This window comes from Episyrphus balteatus, chromosome 2 (assembly GCF_945859705.1).
Source record: "Episyrphus balteatus chromosome 2, idEpiBalt1.1, whole genome shotgun sequence".
Lineage (NCBI taxonomy): Eukaryota > Metazoa > Arthropoda > Insecta > Diptera > Syrphidae > Episyrphus > Episyrphus balteatus.
In genome coordinates, this window is record NC_079135.1 from 50,184,321 (window position 1) to 50,208,030 (window position 23,710).

Here is a 23,710-nt window from a genome sequence, read left to right on the forward strand (position 1 = left end):
ACCTGTGGTATAAAAAAAATCTATATTAACGTAGGTGGCTAACTTTTTTAAAAATATGCGCGTCCAAAGGGGATTGAAGAATGGTAATAGTTTTTATCATATCTAAGGTAACTAGGAAGTTATTGGTACCAACGAGCAAAAAAAGCCTATTAATTTAACAAATTATTTTAACTGTATAATTGTAAGTTTTTTTCACATTGCTGCCACAAATGCATGAATTCCATCAGTTTTTTTGATCAATCACATTTTATAATAATTCTTCTAATACATTACCATTAAAAAAATGTTGTAGCCGTTGAAAAGGTGAAAGATTGTTTACACAATTAAGTACGGCTAAAAATTAGGTTAAAATGGTAGGTAGCCAATTGAAATTTAGTTATAAAGTTACATTTCAAAGATCAATGCATACAATTATTTTAGATCAAAGGGTGTTTTTCTTTCGAGCAAAGGACATGCAGAGATTTTGAACTGAAATTTTTTTCGGAGGTAGGTACCTATTTTGTTTTCTTTACTCAAAAAAGATACACTTTGTTTTTTGTTTGTAGACTTGAGTTCTTAACGAATTATTGACTTTTTGGGGCTTATTACAGAATTTACTCCCTCCTCGAAAAAACTCACCTTATGCTTCAAATATAACATTTTTACACCTCCTCCACCAATTCTTTTTTTACTGAAAGAAAACACCTTTTCAAACATGCACCTATACACTTGATGTCTCTAATGTAAGATAGTTCCTTAATCTTAATAGGGTACCATTCTTATTACTTAGTTTTTAATTTAAACCCACATTTTGTACACACCCAAAATACAACACCCTCTTACATGAAAAAATAAATACACTAATTTAATTGGTACTTCCCATGGCAAAGGCAAGTTTGTAAGGGATGGGAATCTTCCCTTCCACCTAAAATACTTTTTAAGGTCTTAATTTCATCGTTAAATATTTATATCATTTTAACCAATTTGTATAAGTATATCGTTTATGTCAAAATTTTTCGTTAATAATTCTGAATTTCATATTTATCTTCAGCAATGCCCTTATACCCGCAAATATCTTTCTAATTACATACTCGTTTAATGCAAATAAAAGACTTTAAATAATTTTTTTTGATAATTATAATTATTATCATCACAACTGATTCATTACCAAAATTTCGTAATCCAATTTCTGATAAAGGCCTTCATAATGTGTCAAATGACCTATAGTCTTATTGAATCTCGCAACATACGACAATTCGGGTCCATTTTGCCCATGGGAAACAGCATAATCAGGAATTTCTCCATCACTAGCTGAAACCCAAGCATATTCGTTTGGTTCACCAACAAGAACTTGACAATAAGCAGCCTCAATAGGACGATTATCGTTTAAAAATGCTGTTGCTGTTCCAATATCAGGAATTGCTTGCCCCGTAACAACATCACAACCCCTTTTTAATCGAGCAACATAAATTTCATAATCATCTTCAGATTTTCCACCAGAAACTGAGTTGTTTGGTAAATTCCTTGCCGAAGTATCAATCCACTTGTTTTTGACATTACAACTCAGATAGTGCCAATTTGGAGAGTAATAATAATCATTTTGATCCGTTGTCCATGTATATGGTTCATTTTTAGTTAAATAAATCGAAGCAATATGGTAAGTATTAGAACGCTCGCCTGATTGTCCAACATGAATGGGTTCACCATTCCAAGCGGTTCCAACACGTAGAATGGTTTCTTCTAAATTTTGATAATCGTTGTATGGTTTCCAATCACATTCGTCTGTTGTTGTAAGAATCTCGAACTTTTCTTTATGTATTTCCTTGTGGCACGATGATATGAATGCCATTCCGTTAGAAGTGATTTCGGCTGGAAGAATTTCATCAAAATGTCTAGCTCTTCCAACGTATCTGTCTTCTGAACGTGGAATAGAAACGATATTTTCAGGGAGTGAATCCCCAGATTTTAGAGAAACCCATTTATAACTGGAAAATCCTGAAATAAAAGATGAAGATTGAGTTTGAGTGCGATAAACACATTCAAAAATCTTATTGTTTAAATTTTCAAAATAAAAAAAAATATTTTTGAGTGATATGGCCATTTAAATTTTATTAATTAGGTACATATGTTTATTGAATAAGTATTCATTTGCTTTACCATATACATTTCTTAGTAGACCCAATATAATAAAGAATAATATTGAACCGATAAGACGACAATTCATGTTAAGCGATACAATTTGAACCTCAGATGTGAAAATGAATACTTGAACTGATCTTCGTTTTCAATAATCTTAAGCTTAAATAGTACATAAATTTGTTATCAGTTGTGGGTTGCAAGTAAAAGTAAAAAAAATTAATCAATTAATGATTGTAGGGTATTATGCTTGATCTAATTTCAATCTGAAATAATTTCTATACGCGGACAACATTTTTAATGAAAAACATTTATTGAATTTGGGAAAAAAGAAATATGAACATAATAAATTCAATTCTAAGTAGGCTTGAGGTATTGTTAACATTATTTCTACCTTTTACTCCGACGTTTCGACTGTGTTTACAGTCTTCTTCAGAGCTCTTGATTTTAGTTATGTTTTTCAATAAAAAATGGAAATAAATTCTAAAAATCTAATGTTTATATAGAAATTTTATAGACACCAGTGGCGAGGCGTGAATGATTTCAAATTGTAAGTCGAAGAAATATTAGCCACCAAGAAATTCAATTCCAAATTTTTAATGCATTTCTGCGTTTCAAGCCATGAAATTAAGAAATTTAAACCAATTGTCAAAAACATAAGATATATATGTAGGTACATATATATTTTTTTAATAAAGTTTCCATTAAAAAATGTGCAAAGTTTTAAGTTTTTATTTCATAAAACTCTGCAAGAACTTTTTCTTAAAAGTCAAGTCTACTTTTAGTAAATTCGAATTTAAAAGAAGTTTTTTTTCTACCTATAGATACCTATAACTGCTAGATCAGAAAGTCTATCTTCGATGCATGAAATCGCCTTAGAACTAAAAAGATCTTTCGACGCCGACAAAAGCAACAGTTATCTAGGTTTATACAAAACTTTAAGTAAGAGCATCCTTTAACTACAATTTCGTTTTCTTCATAAAACTGAACTTATCAAAATTATTTGAATCCTCTAAAAGAAAATAATACCTATAAAGTTACAAAATAGAGCTTGAACTAAACCATACTTTTCTAAAGGATTTTCCCGAAGTGAAAATTGCATTGGACCGTCACGTTTTTGAAATACTTGAATATTAACTGGTAATAGAAAACGTTATTTTTCGGTACTTTTGAAGTGGAATTTTACCAACGTGTATTTTTTTAGAAAACTAATTTTTGAATGTCAAAAAGTCATACTCGTATTTTATTGTATAAAATATATTTATTTCTTTTCAAAATTATTTGTTTTCAAAAATTATTGCAAATAGAAATTTATATTTCAAAATCTTAGAGGTTAGCAAATGACAATTTGTGACTTCTGAATTCAGAACAATAAATTAAAACAAAATCACAAAGCAAAGTTCTTGCTCTCGACTTTTTGTTTGTCGAACAATGATATTAAAGTCATAATCAAAACACTAAATCTTACTATCTAATCACAATTTTTGCATCATCTAAATTTTTATTATTTTCAAAATTGCACTGCATTTTGCTTGGGAGTTGGGACTTGCTGAATTCAATTGGGGCAGTTGTGCCACTTTATGGAAATTGCAGTTATTTTATGCACTTTCTGCCAACAAAAATGCCTTATGACATTAAAAATATAACATGCACGTTGCACGTATATTTCCTATCATATTAGAAATCTTTGACACAGCAGCCCAGTGGAGAGATACATACAAATTCAGATTATAAGTCGGAAATTAGCGTGTTATTTTCTTGATTTTCTTCAAATAAAATTTTCTTCAAATCAAATAGAGCAATCAATTTCCTAGAGGAATATGTCTAGCGCGTTTTATTATTATAATTTTTCAATTTTTTACAAAATTAAGAACAAAAAACGAATTATTAAAGATTTTCTCAATTTTTGAACCTCAAATATCTATTAAACGGTTAGATAAACTAAAAAAGTGTACTTGGTCTTTTTTGTAGAGCGTTCAATTTCCTACAAGAATATGTAAAGAAATTTGCTAAAAAGTCAATTAATAAAAAAATGATTTTTTTTTTAGTAGAAGCTTGATGTAAAAATGGAAAATTGCGAAGCTCATATTTGTTGTGTATATTCTAGAGGTGTCTTGCAATCGATTTTTCGGAGTACAAAATCGAAAAAAAACGAATTTCTATTTTTTTTTGACCCACCCTAATGTTTTTGCAATCTTTCACTAGCGGCTTTTTTAGTAAACTAGATACCATTTTCTCTCAAAATTGTCTCTCAAAATTACATGTAGGTATACCTACATATTTACAAAAACGTATATATATTCATATGTATGCATACAATACATAGGTACATATACATAATAAGCTTTGACATAGTTGTTAGTTTTACCTATGTAAATCAATCATGCATTTTATTTATTTTAGTAACCTACCTAATTAAAGTTTTTCTAGGTATTTAAAATTTGTGCTATTTGCTCAAAAATATTAAAATAAATTAGTGATTATTTAAATAAATGAGTTTCGTGCAAGTGTGCTTAGGTTATTTTCTTTTTTTTTTTAAATCTTAAATGCCTTGATTCTACTTCAATGTAAAAAATAATGAAACAATTTTCTGTTTCATAATATCCTTTCATCCATATCTTGAAAAGGTATCTCAAAAATAAGGAAATTATTCTTCCTTCCGCTTTCAAATATCCACGTAAATATAACCTGACACAAATAAACACAAAAAAGTATTTTGTTTGAAAAGTTTACTTTTACTTTTTTTGAATTTATAATTTATAATTTGAAAAACAAAATTTCACTGACAAATTGACAAACACAGATAAAAAAGAATATAAATAAAATTGTATTACACAAACACAATGAAATGAGTCAACATCATCAAAATAAAAAGGATGTTCATGACGCTATAATTATTCCTAACTGCTGTTCATTTAATTCATCGTGTCGAAATAAGTTAAGTTAAAAATTAGAAAATTGTCTTTTTCGGTATAATTTTTGTTTTTCTTTAATTTTTTGTTTTGATGAAAATAATATTTTAATATATGTATAATTGCGGTAGCATCACAAAATGTAGAAACATCCTCGCAGCCGACCGGCAAAAGAAGTCATAAAGAACCAATCTCCAAGTGAGGCGTAAATTAAACTTACATAATTTCATTTAAGTGCCCTGAAGGGTAAATTTCTGCTGAAATAATCTTAAGGTTATTTCAAAATAAGATTGAGAAGATAAAAAGGGAGAAGGAAGGTATGATGATGTAAACTGTAAACCGTTAGCTTAGTAAATTGTATAAAATTTAATTTGGTTAGTTTTGTATTTAAATTTTAAATAAATTTTTTTGTTTAAGTTGATTTAAATGAAGAGAGGATGGTTGAGAGTTTTTTTTTTATAGAATATGAGTCAGAATGATTTCATTAAATTTGAATTAGGAATTGAAATGTTATCTTTTGATTGAGTTTGTCTTATTTTTGAAGGACATTTGCAATTGGATATTTTAATTGGTTTTTATGAAGGGTTTCTTTCTTATTATGAAAACTCAGTAGTATTTATACTTTCACCCTTCAACCAGATTGCATGGAGTAATCATGCAACTATTAACTGCATCCACCCACTTCTTGACCATGATCCAACGAATATTTTTTATACTTCGCATTCAGAGCTATTTATCTATTCGCAACTGACGTCAACAGTCAACAAAAAATAATAAATTTGGTTCATTGTTTTTCCTTTTTGTTTTCTTAAAGTTCACGCTGCGTTGTTTGCCAAGAAAGTTCTTGAGTAGCAGAAAAGTTTGTTTGTTAATTTAAAAGTTAACAGCTGGTTAGAGCTCATTAAGAAATAGGAATCTATACGAACTGCGCCCAAGTAGCAAAATGGGGTAGATCCCATAAATTCAATTAGTTCAGCTGGGACTTTTTTCACTTATAGAGAATAGTTTTTTTTCTTACACATTGTACGGTAAGAATTCGTCGTTCAATAAATATCGTGGGCACAACGCCAAAACCACGAATCTGCAAAATTGTAGTTTTGAGAAAAACGGCTTCAAAGTTTTGGAAATGCACGCAATCTTATGGGAACTCGTTCTACGGAAATTTATATTTTAGGCTTTTAGTCAACAGATGGATGATTGGGGTCGAAGAAGGGATAGAGGGACCGATAACAAGTTAAATGACGCATTAAAGTGAAAATGTCCAAAAATGCAGATTCGCGGTTTTGGCTTTGTGCCGACGATATGTATTTTATTTTTTAATGAAATAAAGATCAAAGTTGGATTGCTTTTGTTGAGATCTTTGAGTTTTGAACAAAATTTCGGTATATTTACACTAGGCCGTTTCAAAAAAAAATTTTCAATTGTAAAGAAAACGGTTAAATTAAGAACAAATTTATCTTTGACCTGGAATAACTTCTGACTGAGTTAATTTAATGAAAAATGAATGTATACAAAAATCTTTGATCTCCATGGCAGTGGAATTCATCCTTCATTAGTTATTAAGATCAGAAGTAAAAAAAAATTCTTTTGAATATGTTCCAAAGTAAACGACGAAAACAGATAAACATGGAAAGTCGAAAATTTTAGTATTTTAACATGTTTCTTTGTTAACAGCGGAACAGTCCAAAACAAGTATGCAATTGATTCCTTTTATTTAAGATGCGTTTTTAGAAAAAAAAAAAAAACAGATTCATTAGAGCTCTAATTTTTTGAAAAAAATAAATAAAATTAAATCATTTTGTAGCAATTAATAACAAACATATAAAAACAAAATTTAAAATAAATTTGATTTTTCAAAAAAAAAAAAAACTTTTTTCAAAAGTTTATTTTTTATTTATATAAAATTATATGTGTATACACTGAGGGAAAAAATAAATTGAAGTTGAAACGTCTTTGTTTCAAAGATGAACTACTTTGATTTATGTGACTTTAAGATACGAAACCATCAACAATTAACTTTTTTTCCACGTTGATTTTAAAATCTTCATCTTCAACGCAAAATCATTTCGAATAATAGTTAAATCAATGTGGTTTTCATTGATTTTATGTTGTTTTATGGTGGCTTTTCCCTCAGTGTACATATTTAAGTGCCTATTGTTAGTATGGTTAGAAGAAATTTGTTGAAATTAAACAAATTATTTGATTACTATACGATTTTCGAAATGTCTTTTTCATATTCATACCTATGGACTGGACGCAGACCTATTTCACCAAGGTATAACGCAAAACTAAAACATTTTTCAATAACTGGTAGATGTGTATGCAAATGTTATCAAAACTCTTCCTTGTTTTAAGCTTTTTTTTCTAATGATATTTTATAGGTACATAAAGACTTTTATTGAAAAAAAATGTGTGTATTTTATAAAACATGTTGTAAATGAGTATAATTACTAAATAAACTATTTACTAAAAAACAAAAATATATTAATTAAGTCTTCTATTCATCCTTTTTAATAATTTTCATAAATTTCTTTTTTCTTTTCTTTTAAAGGTAAGTCCTTTTACATTGAATCATAACGTGGAGATTGGAGAAACTCTTAAGTTAAAAGAAAAACACTCTAACCAACTTACAATGGTTATTATCTGGACAGGGGAGTAGGGTAGGTATGATGCTTTCTTGCATTCAAAATAAATGATTTTTTTTTTAATTTTTTTTTTCTTATGAGCGTTGAACGTGCTTCAAGGTTTTGAATACGAACACAGCTTAAAAGCTGGAGGATAATTTATTCATTTCGCGTTTAATTACATACTTAAGGTGAAAAATACCACAACTTAATGATGAGACCTTGAAAAAATATAATAAATAATATTGTGGAATGATGAGGGATAACTTTCTTGGAGATAAAAAGAGTAAGACACAAAGGCAGAATATAGGTATATAAGGAAAATGAAAAAGGGAGATATCATGAATGCAATTTTTTGTTGAATACGCAATATACAATATACAATAATTAAATTGATTTAATACAAAATTAACAAACTTAAGTAATTTATGAGACATTGAAACTGCTGCTTTTACTAATATATTACAATTAATGTACCTAGATATTTATTATTGTTTATGCTTTTCAATATTAAAAAACAAAAATATGTGTACATAAGTCTGTTTATTTTTAAAAATTGTTTAATAAAAACAAAATGTCTGTCCTCAGTCTGTCCAGTTCGATTGAAGAAAAATGAATTTCTTCCCTATCCTATACAATTTATGTTAATTACAATTTATTGCGTATTGCATCGTTATCGAGATATCGATAAAAATATTCGAAAATTGAGGACATGAAATTATTCTTTTGCCATTACATATCTGTGAAACTCTAAAACCATGTCATTATCATCACTCACTTAGCATCTGATGAAAAAAAAAATGTTAAAGTGCTCAGTAATGTATTTTTTTTTTTATTTTTCCAAGGAAAAGGGATTTTTAGTTTTTGTGAGTGTTGAAGGTAGAAAAACGGATTTATGTTTTTTCACTGTTTTGATACTTTCGCCTGAACAGCACCTACATTAAAGTGGTCCACGTTTGTACCTATGGGAATAAAATATTCTAAAAGTCTTTGGGCTACCCTATAGTTTGGCCCATATTGGTTTGTTATCATACAACTGTTGAATTTTCAGCACAATATCTTATACAGAAATGGGTGCTGATCGATATTGAAGAATTGTATTTATGTGGAAAAATACAATTCGTGTGTTGTTGTAGGTAGGTACTTATTCTGAAAAAATATCGAAATAATAATTTCTGGGATGACTTCCAAGTAAATTTAAAGACTTAAATACACAGACTTTTTATTTACACTTTTTGCTTATTAATTATTGCTCACATTAAAAAAAAAAATTTTTTGATATGTTTTGTAAACACAAGTAAAACTTGGATAGAATATTTACATTTCAAAAAAAAAAAATTATAAGAATACCTACAAAACCTAAAAATTGAACTGTTACCAGCATCCTCTTGCGCTTAAGTTAGCGAATTGAAATTTCGCAACGTTAATGTTATAGATAACTAAGTGGAACAAATTTAGCGGGTGGCTTCAACGTTTTGTGGGGAGATTTGATTTCAGATGTTGTTTTATTTTTTTGAAAAATAAATTTTATTTTTTTAATTTGTTTTTTTTTTTTTTTATTTATTTCCTTATTTTTTTTTTTTTTGTTTTTATATACTTACATTTCCCAAATTTCTATATAAAAAGTCTTAAAAATTTAAGCAACTTGAACTCTAAGAGCAAGTTCGTGCGACCAAGTCGTGCATTTTTTTTCAATTGAAGAGAAACATTCCAAAATGAAATAAAATCATTTTTCACTTTCTTCAAGCTAAGTATGCATTATTTTCAAGTTTACTATTATTTATTTCCTTTTGAAAAGTCACATCTCAATTATGGTGAAAAAATGTCTGTCCTCAAAATGTTGTCACTTCCAGTTCGATTGAAGAAAAATTAATTTCTTCGTTTTTCACATCCTATACAATTTATGTTATTACCAATTTATTGCGTATTGCATCGTTATCGAGATATCGATAAAAATATTCGAAAATCGAGGACATGAAATTATTCTTTTGCCATTACATGTCTTTTTTCTACTAGTGCCTAATAGTTCAAGAGCTAGTGGCATATTTGACTAAGGTAGCTCTCGATAGGCTTAAATTTTTTTCAGTGGTAGTTTTTAGCATGCTAAGTAAAAAAATCTTGGTCTGGCAGGCCTCAGCGGTGCACATCATATATATATAGGTATGACCTTGAAAGTGTAACTTTCAACTTTCTATTCCCAAAATTTGACTTTGAATTCGATTATTTTAAAAACTATTGATTGAAAAAACTTGATTTAAAATTTAAATAAAGTGTAATATTCTGCCTTTTGAAAAATGTATCATTCATAACTGTAGTTTTTAAATAATTTTTTTTTTTTTATTTTGAATTATTTTTTTAGAAAATTGCCTTTTCCTTCTAAACGAGGGGAGATAGACCCCCTCCAAAAATGCTTGTATTTCACTCCTCTACAAGAACCCGTTACTTATTTCCCCGCCTCCTCCTCTCCTACTATAACCGGTGAATGAGATTGCTTGAAATTTGGTACAGATATTTTTTTTTTGTAATTTTCGAAGTTCTTTTTTGTTTTTTTAATATTTTTAATATCTTGCCTAACAATTATTTAGAGTTATAAAACGGTTCTAACGATTTCAATTAAATTTGATGTAGTTAATGGTCTAAGGAATTCTAACAAAACTGGGTTTTTAGTATTTCTCAGAAAAATTGCATAGGTAGTGGAACCATATTTTCGTTATTATTGCTTAAAAGCTTGACCGATTTTACCATCATTAAAAGATTATGGATTATTCGAAATTTAAAAAAATAAAATTGTTTTTGCTAAAACGGCAAGTCCATGTTTTCATTATTCGAATATAACTAGTTTATATTCGAATAACTAGGACTTTAAAGTAGAGTTGCGTCAATCATTCATTTTAAAAGATTCAATCGTTCATGTGTCGTTCAGTTCAATGATTTATTATTTTCAATCATTTATTTGGTTTCTTAATAAAATGTACGAGTAACAAAATTTTAACTTTTCAAGAATTTTTTTTTGTGGGACAACAAATTTCAACAAAAATTGTATTTTTCCACAAAAATACAATTTTTGAAGTTATACTTCTTATGGGAGGGTGGGTATGAAAATTTACTTTTTGACAAGAATGTCAAAGGGATTATGACGCGATCACCCTGGGTAACAGGGCTGTCGTTTCACCTTTAGAGTAGGCAGTACTATAGTATTTAAAAATGCAGTACGCCGCAGTACGGCAAACATAAAACACACAACACGTTGCAAGTAACATGTTTCATGTGGCAAGTTGCATGTGGCAAGTTGTATGTGGCAAGTTGCATGTGGCAAGTTGCGTGTGGCAAGTTGTATGTGGCAAGTTGCGTGTGGCAAGTTGCCTGTGGCAAGTTGCATGTGGCAAGTTACATGTGGCAAGTTGCATGTGGCAAGTTGCATGTGGTAATTTCCATGTGGCAAGTTGCCAGGGTTGCAAAAAGCTCACTTTTCAGCTCAGCTCACAGCTCAGCTCAAATTTGAGCTAGGTACCATAGCTTAGCTCATTTGAGCTGAGCTGAAAGTGAGCGCCCCAACTTCCAACGCCTATATCTCGGAATTTTGAAGAAAATGAAAAAAAAATTTTTTGATGCCAAAAGGTAGCGGGGACTCTAACCTACATTTGGGTACAACTCTCATCCCTGTAGGTCCACGCGTTCTCAAACCGGGAGAACTTAAAAGTAAAAAAAAAATAGGCACGATTCTGAAAAAATAGGCATGATGTGGCGGTTTAACATGGAAGGCCATTTTTTAAAAATCTGAAAATGCGCAAAGCGTAGGCCCATGACAAAAGCTATCATTTGGCATCACTCCCAAAAATTGCTCTCAAGCGGTTTAGCTTCCAGGAGCGTTCAAAGATTCGGGGATTTTTCGAAAAAAAATTTTACCCCAACTTTCAAACGCGATTTTCTCGGAATTTTGAAAAAATCGAAAAACCGGATTATAGCACTATCGGCTAGCTGAGAATATAAGCTTTCATATGGCACCACTCCCCTGTCTCTAGATCAAAGCGTTCAGCTCCCAGAAGTTTTTTCGCGCCCCCAACTTCCAACGCCTATATCTCGGAATTTTGAAGAAAATGAAAAAAAAAATTTTTTGATGCCAAAAGGTAGCGGGGACTCTAACCTACATTTGGGTACAACTCTCATCCCTGTAGGTCCACGCGTTCTCAAACCGGGAGAACTTAAAAGTAAAAAAAAAATAGGCACGATTCTGAAAAAATAGGCATGATGTGGCGGTTTAACATGGAAGGCCATTTTTTAAAAATCTGAAAATGCGCAAAGCGTAGGCCCATGACAAAAGCTATCATTTGGCATCACTCCCAAAAATTGCTCTCAAGCGGTTTAGCTTCCAGGAGCGTTCAAAGATTCGGGGATTTTTCGAAAAAAAATTTTACCCCAACTTTCAAACGCGATTTTCTCGGAATTTTGAAAAAATCGAAAAACCGGATTATAGCACTATCGGCTAGCTGAGAATATAAGCTTTCATATGGCACCACTCCCCTGTCTCTAGATCAAAGCGTTCAGCTCCCAGAAGTTTTTTCGCGCCCCCAACTTCCAACGCCTATATCGCGGAATTTTGAAGAAAATAAAGATAAAATTTAGGTCCGTCAAGCTGGGTACGCCACAACCGAAAATCCAAAATCTGAGTATGCAAGAATTTGTTGCTAATTTGTTGCTAATTTGTTACCCCAATCCCGAATTTGTTGCTCCTGCCCTTACCCCTTAAATCTGTGGCGTGCCCAGCTTGACGTCAAGCTGGGTACGCCACAAATTAAAATTCAAAATTTCAAAAATGTAAGTATGCAGGAATTTGTTGCTAATTTGTTGCTAATTTGTTACCCTAATTTCGAATTTGTTGCTCCACGTTTTGCCCTTCAAATGCACATTAACAGATTATGCAAAAAAGCTAAATCGCCCAAAAATTATCGCACAGACAAAAAAGTGGTATCAATAGAAAGAGGTCCTTGAAACCTTTTCAAAAAGGTCCATATCAAGTTTTTATTCCAATCCCTTCATGTCCAAAATGCCTTGTGGAGCTTGAATGCATTTGTGGAACATATGTGGATGAAACGAAAAAACGCAAAAACACGTAATACTCAAAATTTCAAAAAAATAAGTATGCAGTAATTTGTTGCTAATTTGTTGCTAATTTGTTACCCCAATCCCGAATTTGTTGCTTCCCCCCTTACCCCTTAAATCTGTGGCGTGCCCAGCTTGACGTCAAGCTGGGTACGCCACAACGCAAATTTGAAAATCTGAGTATGCAGGAATTTGTTGCTAATTTGTTGCTAATTTGTTACCCCAATCTTGAATTTGTTGCTCCACGATTTGACCTTCAAATCGACTGCAACAGATGCAATTTTGTGGAGACTTTTTATCTATACGCTTTTTCAAAAAACTAAAAACGCCAAATTATAGACAGAATTTGTTGCTCTGCAAAAAGCTATTTTTAAATTTTCTATCATTACCCAATCCCATCTTATAGGAGGAAAACTAATTTTTCGATGACGTCATCCAACAACGCAAAAAACCGTAATACTTAAAATTTAAAAAAAAATAAGTATGCAGTAATTTGTTGCTAGTTTGTTGCTAATTTGTTACCCCAATCCCGAATTTGTTGCTCCCCCCCTTACCCCTTAAATCTGTGGCGTGCCCAGCTTGACGTCAAGCTGGGTACGCCACAACGCAAATTTGAAAATCTGAGTATGCAGGAATTTGTTGCTAATTTGTTGCTAATTTGTTACCCCAATCTTGAATTTGTTGCTCCACGATTTGACCTTCAAATCGACTGCAACAGATGCAATTTTGTGGAGACTTTTTATCTATACGCTTTTTCAAAAAACTAAAAACGCCAAATTATAGACAGAATTTGTTGCTCTGCAAAAAGCTATTTTTAAATTTTCTATCATTACCCAATCCCATCTTATAGGAGGAAAACTAATTTTTCGATGACGTCATCCAACAACGCAAAAAACCGTAATACTCAAAATTTCAAAAAAATAAGTATGCAGTAATTTGTTGCTAGTTTGTTGCTAATTTGTTACCCCAATCCCGAATTTGTTGCTCCCCCCCTTACCCCTTAAATCTGTGGCGTACCCAGCTTGACGTCAAGCTGGGTACGCCACAACGCAAATTTGAAAATCTGAGTATGCAGGAATTTGTTGCTAATTTGTTGCTAATTTGTTACCCCAATCTTGAATTTGTTGCTCCACGATTTGACCTTCAAATCGACTGCAACAGATGCAATTTTGTGGAGACTTTTTATCTATACGCTTTTTCAAAAAACTAAAAATGCCAAATTATAGACAGAATTTGTTGCTCTGCAAAAAGTCATTTTTAAATTTTCTATCAACACCCAATCTCATCTTACAGGAGATAAACTAATTTTTCGATGACGTCATCCATCAAGCTGGGTACGATAAAACACAAATTTTAAAATCTAAGTACGCAGGAATCTTAAGCTATTTTGTTGCTAATTTGTTACCCTAATCTCGAATTTGTTGCTCCACGATTTGACCTTTAAATGGGCTGAAACAGATGCATGATTTTGAAACTTTATGATACAAAGTTAACAATGCATAGATTTAATACTCTTTGCAGATTAATGCTCAAATCTTTAATTTGATGTAAAAACTACATTAAAATACTGTTAAAAACTTCCAAAAACAGAACATAACGCACTTAAACCAACTAGCTGCAGGTAATTCAATGCTCTTTTAAGGCTACTCCATTTCCAATATTTGGATATACATACATAGGTACCTACCCTTACCCTTTCATATTTAAAAAACTTTAAAGGCTGGACCTACCTTCAACCTACTTCACTCCCTTCAATAAAACGCAAAGTAAAATTCAAAACTCCAACTTGATTTTTATGGATGCTCCTCAATTCTTAGTTTAATAAGTGTTAGGAACTGCTACCCATTCAATTCCTATATTGCCAACAGCTTTTTTGTTCTATTTTTCCCAGAAGTTAGGTTCCTCAATTTCAAAAATAAATTGAATTTAACGTATTTTTGCATCTTCCTATTTTAAACATATTTACTATATAGGTAACTTCTTCAATATCCTAGAAAAACCCTTAGACATCTTTTGAAAATACCCCCAATTTTTTTCCATCTTTAAATTTATCTCTATAGCCCTAGTTTTGGAGAGATGCATTTCATTTACTACCACACTAACGACCTAAGATCTCAACTCAATTTATGTACCTACTATTCATCCAATCAGATTATTGCGATTTGCGACTTATTTTTATATTATAAAAACAAACCAAATACCTACATAAAAATGTGTACCTACATTATACTAAATACAAAAAAATCACACATTGATTTTCTATTTTCATAGAAATAATCGAGTGTGTATGCGTTGACTTTAAATTTGACTCCGCCCCCAACGGTTTGCTTTGATGAAAATAATACATATACTATTACAATTAGTTAGTATCTATATCTACGCACTACGCCTTGAAATGTTTTTTCTTTAGTCGGCCTCAGGCCTCTAGTAAGGTAAGTACCATGTACGTTCTTTAGAGGCAAAAATGTTATGAAATAGGAACCTACATTTATAATGTTATAAACACACATATGTAGGTAGGTAGTTTCGTAGGGTTTTCAGTTGAACTGAATTTAAAATTTTTAATTCTGGAAATATGTATGTGCAAGTTTTTTTTGTGATGAACAACGCTGCATATTTTTAGGGAAAAACTTTAAATTCTAATAAACCGAAGACCCGCTTATTGTAGGTATTCTAAATAAAATTAAAACTCTTAGGAAGGTTATAACGGTATTTAAGTGAAGGTTGAAACGTCTATTTTTTTTAACTTAAAGTTTTTGCTTTATATTATGTAAAGAAATGAAGAAATATTTTTGTTCATATGTTAACATGTGCAGAAGCAATTATTATTGCTTTTTGTTTAAGATAGATAGATTTTTTCTGACTTCGGATTCGAGATCAGCACACAAAAAACCATTAAAAAAATATACTTTGATTTCTATAAAAAAATCTTTTTGACTGGCGAATCGAACGGGCAGAAATAATCGAATGCCTTGTTCGAGTTCACTAGTCAAACAGTTTTTTTTTATAGAAATCAAAGTATATTTTTGTAATGTTTTTTGTGCGCTGAGCTCGAATCCGAAGTCAAAAAAATCTATCCCTTCACATTTTTGACATATTACCATGCCAAAACATCACAAAAATAGTGTTTTGGACGTTCAAAATACAATATCTCAAAAACTTTTCACGTAAGAGCTATTAAATTGCTAGATTCAAATTAAGAAGGTTAAAGGCCATTAGAAAAGTATAATCTGGTTTCTATGGAAAATTATTTCTCGCCAATATTACTGTCATTTACGGAAAAATCAATCTTAAAAATCGTTTTTCTGTTTTTTTCAACTTTCTCAATATTTTCTAAAACAAAAGTGTAGTTTTTCTTAATCTTAAAAAATAGTTTTTAATCTAAATAATTGCATTCCAAGCTTTTCAAAAATGAAAATTTTTGTCGGTACCTTTTTTGATTGAAAAATAGGCTATTTTTTCAAAATAAATTCGTTAAAAATCCAAAAATTAACTTTTTGCTCAAAAAACATATTAAATAGATAGAAAACATAACAAATAATACAGTCAAATAAGGAGAAAAAAGGGGTAGATCTCGGAATGAATGTTAGTAGAAATTTTTTTTGCTCAATATCTTCCTGTTGCCATTCTATAACATATCTCAAAAGTCTAGAAAAATCTCATGTCCGCTTGTCGCGATTTCAAGGTCAAATCGCGAAATGGAGATTTTCAAAATTAGCAAAAATAGTTTATGGTATTATATACACATATGATACATAATTTCAAGGTATTTTTTAATGCTGATTCCAAAAAATCTAAAATCAAGACAATCTGACGTCTCTGGAAAAAATTATACCTGTTTTTCATCTGTCAACTCATATTATTATAACAGTTGCAAACTTACTGCCGAAAAACCCTTAAAAGTTATGGTAGATGAACTAAATATTTTTAAGATTGATTTTTCCGTAAATGACAGTAATATTGGCGAGAAATAATTTTCCATAGAAACCAGATTATACTTTTCTGATGGCCTTTAACCTTCTTAATTTGAATCTAGCATTATAATAGCTCTTACGTGAAAAGTTTTTGAGATATTGTATTTTGAACAGTGGCGTAGCTACCGCTGTATCAGCTGTACCCATGTAACAGGGCCCCCGAGATATAGGGGCCCCCAAAAAATTGAGTTTAAACATTTTTTGATAATGATAACCATTTTTTGTACATGTGCCTTAGGGATAGTTTTTTTTTCCTTTGTATCTAGATCAACGAAACGAATGTAAAAATGTTAGTATCGATTTTTGTGTTTGAAAATATAGATCCTGTTCCTTCAACAAAATTACTTAGACACTTAGGGCCAAATATTTAATCCGTGGTGCAGCAACTTTCATCTTCTGAAATCGGTGGTAAAGTTGCGGATTAGCACTGTTTCAAGGTTTTCAAAAATAAAAGCAGGAAAATAACGAAAAGCTTTTTTGATGAGTTAGCAGAAGTAATTAAGTAAGAATTTCAAATCCGGTATCGGCTTTGAAGTCAACGTTTACAATTGCCGCCTGGGATATTTCGATGAGTTAAATTAAACAAGGATTTTAGAGCCTTCATGCTTCATGGTCAGAATCGTATGGGCCTTAGGACCAGATAAACTGTTTCCGTTTTCAAATGATGTAATAAAACAAGGATCAACAAAACTCTTAGAAAAGTAGAATAAATACTCTCCAGTTGTTTCTACGAGGAACAAGTTGCTTTAAAAATCTGCTTAAAATTATTCCATAAAAGAACTTGCTAAATTATTAGGTCCCTTTCAAAATACGAAAAAACGCAAAATTCCAAAATTCTTTTTGCTGATTTTGAAGTTACTTAGACAGAGATAAATCGCTTACATTCCCGATTTTGTAGAAAAATAATCATGCTTCAAAATCGAGACCCAAATGGAATGCTTTAACCATTTGGGTCTCGGTAACTTTAAATTTCTGCAAAACAGCCCGGAAAACTATACAAAAATGCGTTTGAAAATTTTCCCTTTTTGAGCCAATAGCCTTGTTCCATTGGAAGTGGTAGTTTACTCGTGTGTAGGAATCTAGTACAACAACTACACATTCCTATCTCCTCGAGTAGAAGATCATGGTGTTAATTCTAGTACAAGATCTACTCATGAGTAAACTACCACCTCCAATGGAACGGGGCTAATGTTGTTAAGGCTTAAGGCTGTGTCCAAGTCTAGGAGATGGAGAGGGCCCCCAAAAAAATTTGGATACAGGGCCCCCAAAGGGTTAGCTACGCCACTGATTTTGAACGTCCAAAACACTATTTTTGTGATGTTTTGGCATGGTAATATGTCAAAAATGTGAAGGGATAGATTTTTTTTGACTTCGGATTCGAGCTCAGCGCACAAAAAACATTACAAAAATATACTTTGATTTCTATAAAAAAAAACTGTTTGACTAGTGAACTCGAACAAGGCATTCGATTATTTCTGCCCGTTCGATTCGCCAGTCAAAAAGATTTTTTTATAGAAATCAAAGTATATTTTTTTAATGGTTTTTTGTGTGCTGATCTCGAATCCGAAGTCAGAAAAAATCTATCTATCTTAAACAAAAAGCAATAATAATTGCTTCTGCACATGTTAACATATGAACAAAAATATTTCTTCATTTCTTTACATAATATAAAGCAAAAACTTTAAGTTAAAAAAAATAGACGTTTCAACCTTCACTTAAATACCGTTATAACCTTCCTAAGAGTTTTAATTTTATTTAGAATACCTACAATAAGCGGGTCTTCGGTTTATTAGAATTTAAAGTTTTTCCCTAAAAATATGCAGCGTTGTTCATCACAAAAAAAACTTGCACATACATATTTCCAGAATTAAAAATTTTAAATTCAGTTCAACTGAAAACCCTACGAAACTACCTACCTACATATGTGTGTTTATAACATTATAAATGTAGGTTCCTATTTCATAACATTTTTGCCTCTAAAGAACGTACATGGTACTTACCTTACTAGAGGCCTGAGGCCGACTAAAGAAAAAACATTTCAAGGCGTAGTGCGTAGATATAGATACTAACTAATTGTAATAGTATATGTATTATTTTCATCAAAGCAAACCGTTGGGGGCGGAGTCAAATTTAAAGTCAACGCATACACACTCGATTATTTCTATGAAAATAGAAAATCAATGTGTGATTTTTTTGTATTTAGTATAATGTAGGTACACATTTTTATGTAGGTATTTGGTTTGTTTTTATAATATAAAAATAAGTCGCAAATCGCAATAATCTGATTGGATGAATAGTAGGTACATAAATTGAGTTGAGATCTTAGGTCGTTAGTGTGGTAGTAAATGAAATGCATCTCTCCAAAACTAGGGCTATAGAGATAAATTTAAAGATGGAAAAAAATTGGGGGTATTTTCAAAAGATGTCTAAGGGTTTTTCTAGGATATTGAAGAAGTTACCTATATAGTAAATATGTTTAAAATAGGAAGATGCAAAAATACGTTAAATTCAATTTATTTTTGAAATTGAGGAACCTAACTTCTGGGAAAAATAGAACAAAAAAGCTGTTGGCAATATAGGAATTGAATGGGTAGCAGTTCCTAACACTTATTAAACTAAGAATTGAGGAGCATCCATAAAAATCAAGTTGGAGTTTTGAATTTTACTTTGCGTTTTATTGAAGGGAGTGAAGTAGGTTGAAGGTAGGTCCAGCCTTTAAAGTTTTTTAAATATGAAAGGGTAAGGGTAGGTACCTATGTATGTATATCCAAATATTGGAAATGGAGTAGCCTTAAAAGAGCATTGAATTACCTGCAGCTAGTTGGTTTAAGTGCGTTATGTTCTGTTTTTGGAAGTTTTTAACAGTATTTTAATGTAGTTTTTACATCAAATTAAAGATTTGAGCATTAATCTGCAAAGAGTATTAAATCTATGCATTGTTAACTTTGTATCATAAAGTTTCAAAATCATGCATCTGTTTCAGCCCATTTAAAGGTCAAATCGTGGAGCAACAAATTCGAGATTAGGGTAACAAATTAGCAACAAAATAGCTTAAGATTCCTGCGTACTTAGATTTTAAAATTTGTGTTTTATCGTACCCAGCTTGATGGATGACGTCATCGAAAAATTAGTTTATCTCCTGTAAGATGAGATTGGGTGTTGATAGAAAATTTAAAAATGACTTTTTGCAGAGCAACAAATTCTGTCTATAATTTGGCATTTTTAGTTTTTTGAAAAAGCGTATAGATAAAAAGTCTCCACAAAATTGCATCTGTTGCAGTCGATTTGAAGGTCAAATCGTGGAGCAACAAATTCAAGATTGGGGTAACAAATTAGCAACAAATTAGCAACAAATTCCTGCATACTCAGATTTTCAAATTTGCGTTGTGGCGTACCCAGCTTGACGTCAAGCTGGGTACGCCACAGATTTAAGGGGTAAGGGGGGGAGCAACAAATTCGGGATTGGGGTAACAAATTAGCAACAAACTAGCAACAAATTACTGCATACTTATTTTTTTGAAATTTTGAGTATTACGGTTTTTTGCGTTGTTGGATGACGTCATCGAAAAATTAGTTTTTCTCCTATAAGATGGGATTGGGTAATGATAGAAAATTTAAAAATAGCTTTTTGCAGAGCAACAAATTCTGTCTATAATTTGGCGTTTTTAGTTTTTTGAAAAAGCGTATAGATAAAAAGTCTCCACAAAATTGCATCTGTTGCAGTCGATTTGAAGGTCAAATCGTGGAGCAACAAATTCAAGATTGGGGTAACAAATTAGCAACAAATTAGCAACAAATTCCTGCATACTCAGATTTTCAAATTTGCGTTGTGGCGTACCCAGCTTGACGTCAAGCTGGGCACGCCACAGATTTAAGGGGTAAGGGGGGGAGCAACAAATTCGGGATTGGGGTAACAAATTAGCAACAAATTAGCAACAAATTACTGCATACTTATTTTTTTGAAATTTTGAGTATTACGTGTTTTTGCGTTTTTTCGTTTCATCCACATATGTTCCACAAATGCATTCAAGCTCCACAAGGCATTTTGGACATGAAGGGATTGGAATAAAAACTTGATATGGACCTTTTTGAAAAGGTTTCAAGGACCTCTTTCTATTGATACCACTTTTTTGTCTGTGCGATAATTTTTGGGCGATTTAGCTTTTTTGCATAATCTGTTAATGTGCATTTGAAGGGCAAAACGTGGAGCAACAAATTCGAAATTAGGGTAACAAATTAGCAACAAATTAGCAACAAATTCCTGCATACTTACATTTTTGAAATTTTGAATTTTAATTTGTGGCGTACCCAGCTTGACGTCAAGCTGGGCACGCCACAGATTTAAGGGGTAAGGGCAGGAGCAACAAATTCGGGATTGGGGTAACAAATTAGCAACAAATTAGCAACAAATTCTTGCATACTCAGATTTTGGATTTTCGGTTGTGGCGTACCCAGCTTGACGGACCTATAAAATTTTTGATGCCAAAAGGTAGCGGGGACTCTAGCCTACATTTGGGTTCAACTCCCATCCCTGTAGGTCCACGCGTTCTCAAACCGGGAGAACTTAAAAGTAAAAAAAAAAATAGGCACGATTCTGAAAAAATAGGCATGATGTGGCGGTTTAACATGGAAGGCGATTTTTTAAAAATCTGACAATGTGCAAAGCGTAGGCCCATGACACAAGCTATCATTTAGCATCACTCCTAAAAATTGCTCTGAAGCGGTTTAGCTTCCAGGAGCGTTCAAAGATACTGGGATTTTTCGAAAAAAAATTTTACACCAACTTTCAAACGTGATTTTCTCGGAATTTTGAAAAAAATCGAAAAACCGGATTGTACCGGAATTTTTTTTTATGATAAAAAAAGAAATATTTTACTAAAAAAATAGAAATATATTTACTATTAAAAAAAACCAAGAGAAAAGATCACGAAAAATTATCTGTCTTATTTATAAAAATATCCATGTGTTAAAATAATTCCATTAATAACTAGAACCAAACATCTTAAGCTATGGTGTTTTATAAAAGTTTAAAATATCTTCATATTTCATTATACTTTCCAAATAAAAATCAATGTATCCTCTCACCCATCACAGCTCAGCTCAGCTTACTTTACGTTAGCTCACCCAACAGCTCAGCTCACCCAACAGCTCAGCTCAACCATCACCTCAGATCAAATGAGCTGAGCTATGGTACATAGCTCAAAAGTGAGCTAGCTCAAAATTTGAGCTGAGCTGCGAGCTGAGCTCAGCTCACTTTTGAGCTTTATAGCAACCCTGCAAGTTGCATATTGCTACTACTAGTGCTGAAGCACACACAATCCTCATAAAATTACCATATAGCATATTTTATGCGCAATTTGTTTACTTTCGTTGAGCATATACCGTACGTTCTGAACCGCACAACATGAGTAAATTTCACAGAATAAATTGAAAACTACATGGACGCAAGGAGGATGAAAGAATTAATTTATTGTTCACTTGATAAAAATGTAAAAAAACGAATTGTGGATTAATTAATTTAATAATAGATGTTAAAAATATCAAATGAAATTCATTTACATATACTGAATGAGAAGTATAACTTCAGTCGCGTGTACATGTGTACACACACTCTTTTTTTTTTATGTTTTTAACCGTCTGTTTTTTTTTTAACTATTGCCCGTCCACGGTTAATCGATTACCTATGTAAGACGAAAAATCATTGATCCTACGAAATTCAAATTATTTTAAAATCCGAATTAGTCGCATTAATGTTACTAATTAGAGATTTTGAAATAAGGAAATTGTTATGCAAACGTATTCATTCTCATCATTATGTCATCCATTAAAACGCTGATATTGAAATTTTTAGGACTCACTTACATATTTAACTAATTCTCGTTTCGCCTTTTGGATTCTTTCTACACCAACTCTTTTTAGGTATTTCCTCATAGACCATAAAAACAACATAAGAAATTTTAGTAGAACTAAAAACCGTGAATTGGATACAATTTATTTTATTATTTATGTGAAAAATTGACTACCAAATGATTCGAATGTTGAAAAAGACTAACATACACTAAAACAAATATAAAAAAGAATTCTAAATTAAAAAAAAAAAAAACAAATATTTTTAATAATATTTGAGTCATGCTTTACCAATAAAGGATTTGACTGGTTACAAAATATTAATAGGCCAATAAAAAGCACTCATACGCCCGAGTAAACATTTGAATATGTGAAATCAATATAGACACAAAATGTGTCACTTTATCTAGTCTTCGTGCAAAGAAAATTATTACATATCCATAAAATCTTCATAAAAAAATGAAACAAAAAAAAAGTAAATATAAAGAAAAACAAATAATATTCCCGGAACTCTTGTTTCGCGAATGTTATTATTGCAAGAAAATACAAAAAAATGTTCAATACAGCTATCATTTCGTGTATTCCACAATACATACGACCGACGACGATGATATCCACTTGTTTGGGTTAATATTTTAAAATAAAGTCGTTGATATCCTCTCGTTCAATCTGTATGGCGTATATAAAAAATCCTCGATTGTATTGCCATTTCGCCAAAAGAATAAACACACAAAAATTTCAAGGACTTTTTATTGATTCTCCTACGTGCAGTAATAGCTTCGTAAATACATATATGTATGTGTTTTGTACCTGTATTTGTACCTGAATGTTTTACTTTAATATTGCTTCTTTTGGAATGTATGTTGCCTCTGGCAATGGTGGCTGAGTATTCTTAAGGAGGAACAAAAAAAAATACATGATATTCAGGTGTGTACACTTGAGTTAGTACTTAAGTTGCAAGTGCTACAGCAGGTAATAAACTGGAAAGATCCTTCACACTTTGGCTTGTGTTTATGGCATGTTTCATTTTTTTATTGAAGCTTTATGCTCTTGTATATGACTTGATGAAAGATGAAGCACGTTTACACTTGGTCTAGAGGATTTACTGAAAAAAAAAACAAAAGAAAAATATTGGTCC

The 23,710-nt window shown here is 31.3% G+C and overlaps 2 protein-coding genes across 2 annotated transcripts in view; one reads left to right on the forward strand and one right to left on the reverse strand.

The window, feature by feature from the left end:
* LOC129908397 (G-protein coupled receptor dmsr-1-like) overlaps nt 1–23,710 on the forward strand; it is a 200,698-nt gene that overhangs the window by 20,243 nt on the left and 156,745 nt on the right. The window lies entirely within an intron of this gene.
* Nucleotides 1,099–2,268, reverse strand: LOC129908400 (uncharacterized). Its single transcript, XM_055984858.1, has 2 exons — nt 2,137–2,268; nt 1,099–1,974 (listed from the first exon to the last, which is right to left on the reverse strand). Exons 1-2 carry the CDS (start codon nt 2,201–2,203, stop codon nt 1,130–1,132), a joined length of 912 nt encoding a protein of 303 aa, XP_055840833.1. The 5' UTR covers nt 2,204–2,268; the 3' UTR covers nt 1,099–1,129.